The sequence below is a fragment of the Chrysochloris asiatica genome, unplaced genomic scaffold (genome assembly GCF_000296735.1).
Source record: "Chrysochloris asiatica unplaced genomic scaffold, ChrAsi1.0 scaffold00124, whole genome shotgun sequence".
NCBI classification, from domain to species: Eukaryota; Metazoa; Chordata; class Mammalia; order Afrosoricida; family Chrysochloridae; genus Chrysochloris; species Chrysochloris asiatica.
Genome location: NW_006408642.1, coordinates 3509873 through 3512038, shown reverse-complemented (window position 1 = coordinate 3512038; position 2166 = coordinate 3509873). Strand labels below are relative to the sequence as shown.

At 50.2% G+C, this 2166-nt stretch overlaps 1 protein-coding gene across 1 annotated transcript; it reads right to left on the bottom strand.

Moving 5' to 3' along the window:
* Positions 1-736: 736 nt before the first annotated feature.
* On the bottom strand, positions 737-1915 carry ACKR2 (atypical chemokine receptor 2). Its single transcript, XM_006868828.1, has one exon. It carries the CDS (start codon positions 1913-1915, stop codon positions 737-739), a length of 1179 nt encoding a protein of 392 aa, XP_006868890.1.
* Positions 1916-2166: the final 251 nt, after the last annotated feature.

Genomic DNA, 2166 nt, shown 5'->3' with positions numbered 1-2166 from the left:
AGCGATCCTGTACAGGGGTTCTGAGGAGCAGCTGGTGTGTTTGAACCACCAACGTTGCAGTTCAAAACAATGTCTCTTCAGCTGTAGCATGAGAGGCAGGGTGGGGAGACACAGGGCAGTCTTCTGGTCCCCTGGAACACAGGAGTCATTTCACCTCCCTCCTGTAGGCTAACATATTCCTAGGTGGATCTTTGGGTGGGACACCGCCACGCTCTCCCCAAATCACTCAATCTGACTCAGAGTGATTCTCTAGGACAGAGCAGAACTTCTCCTTAGGGTTTCCAAGACACTAAGTCTTTATGGGAGCAGACAGCTTCATCTTACTCCCATAGAGCAGCTGGTGAGTTTGAACCAACTACTTTACGGTTAGCAGTCCAATGACTAACCCACAGCGTTACCAGGTCTCCTCCATACCCACCAAGCCCTTCTTAACTGTCTGGTTCTGTAGCCATCATTAAAGGACCCCTGGTGACACAGTGGTTCAGTGCTTATCTGCTAACCAAAAGATCACTTGTTTGAATCCACCAATCCCTCCGTGGGCAAAAGATGTGGCAGTTTGCTTTGGTAAAGATGACAGGAAACCCTATGGGATGGTTCTGCTTTGTCGTGTGGGTCGATATGAGTTGAAACCAATAACTTAGCTATGTAGTCTCTGAAGCTCTTGGTGAGAGCAATTCTGATGGCAGTAGAGGTGAAGGTTTTAAGTGAGCTTGGTCGCATCAAACATCATCTCTCATCAGACTGTGGTTGGGCCATTCCAGCTTAATTTTTCTACATCCCCCTTGTTGGAGGAGCCCTCAGCCTGCCTCTTCCCAAGCTCATTCATGCCAGTCATTTCTTCTTGGGCAGTTAGCCTGCTGCTCTCAGAACAGCTATGCAGTGAGTTCTGTGTAGTACCAGATGCCAGGCGCCATCCAACCACAGTGGCCAGGAAAGTTTTCAGGTACTGGCGGAAGCGGCGGCTGGAGAAGGCATAGAGGATGGGGGTGAAGCAGCAGTGAAGGAAGGCGATGCTTTCTGTCACCTGCAGGGCATAGTCTAGGTGGTGGCTGACCTCACAGTCCCCAAAGAATTGCAGGTCCTGCAGTGAGTGCAGAAACAAGGTAAGGTTGTAGGGGAACCATAGTACGAAGAAGGCCACCACAAGGGCTGCAGCCATCCTGAGAGCCCGGCCCTGGCCTGGGGGCCTCAGCTTCACCAGGACACAGCCAATTCGGGAGTAGAAGAAGATCATGGCAAAGAGCGGAAGGAGAAACCCCATGATGTTCTGTTGGATGCAGAGAAAGAGCTTCCAGATGGTTCCATGCCCGCCGAAGTCTGGGTAGCAGTTCCATACACCCTTGGGGTTTTCATGTGTCCTTACAAAGACCATGTCCGGAATGGACATGGCCAGGGCCACGCCCCATACCACGGCAGACAGGATCAGACTCTTGGCCTGTGTCCTCAGTCTGTGGTAGGGCTGTGCATGGACAATCTCCAGGTATTTGTCCAGGTTCATGCAGCTAATGAAGAAGATGCCACTGTAGAAGTTAATGGTATAGAGGGTGCTTACCATCTTGCACAAGAAATTTCCAAAGACCCAATGCCAGGCCACAGAGATGCCCCAGAAGGGCAGTGTCACCACAAATAAGAGGTTGGAAATGGCCAGGTTCACCAGGTAGACCTCAGCCATCCTCCGGCGAGGCACATAATAGAGCAAGATCACAAGAAGGAGGAGGTTCCCACCCAGACCAAAAACAAAGATCAGGCTATAGAAGACAGGCTGGAAGATTTTGCCAAAGGACAGCATTGCGTCCTTCCTACAGAGCATGAAGGTCAGTTCATCCAAGTAGTCATAGTCATAGTAGAAGCTGCTGTTCTCAGAATGGGTGTCCTTGGTGGTGAGCAACAGATGTGAGGTGGTGGTGGCAGCCATGTTTAAGGGAACAAGTCCAGATCTGGAGCTCTGAAGACTGGATGGTGGTCTGAAAGAAAGAATGCAGTGAAACCAGACATTCTCTAGCATTCCTCAAACCCACTTTGCTTTTGCTGTGGGATGTTCTATAAATTCTTCAAATCTGTTGTTAGCTGCGGGCAAATGTGCTGGACTACAGTGTTGGTTTGAACTGCAAGGTTAGGGATTCAAGTTCACCAGCCACTCTTCAGAAACCCCATACAGGGTTGCTA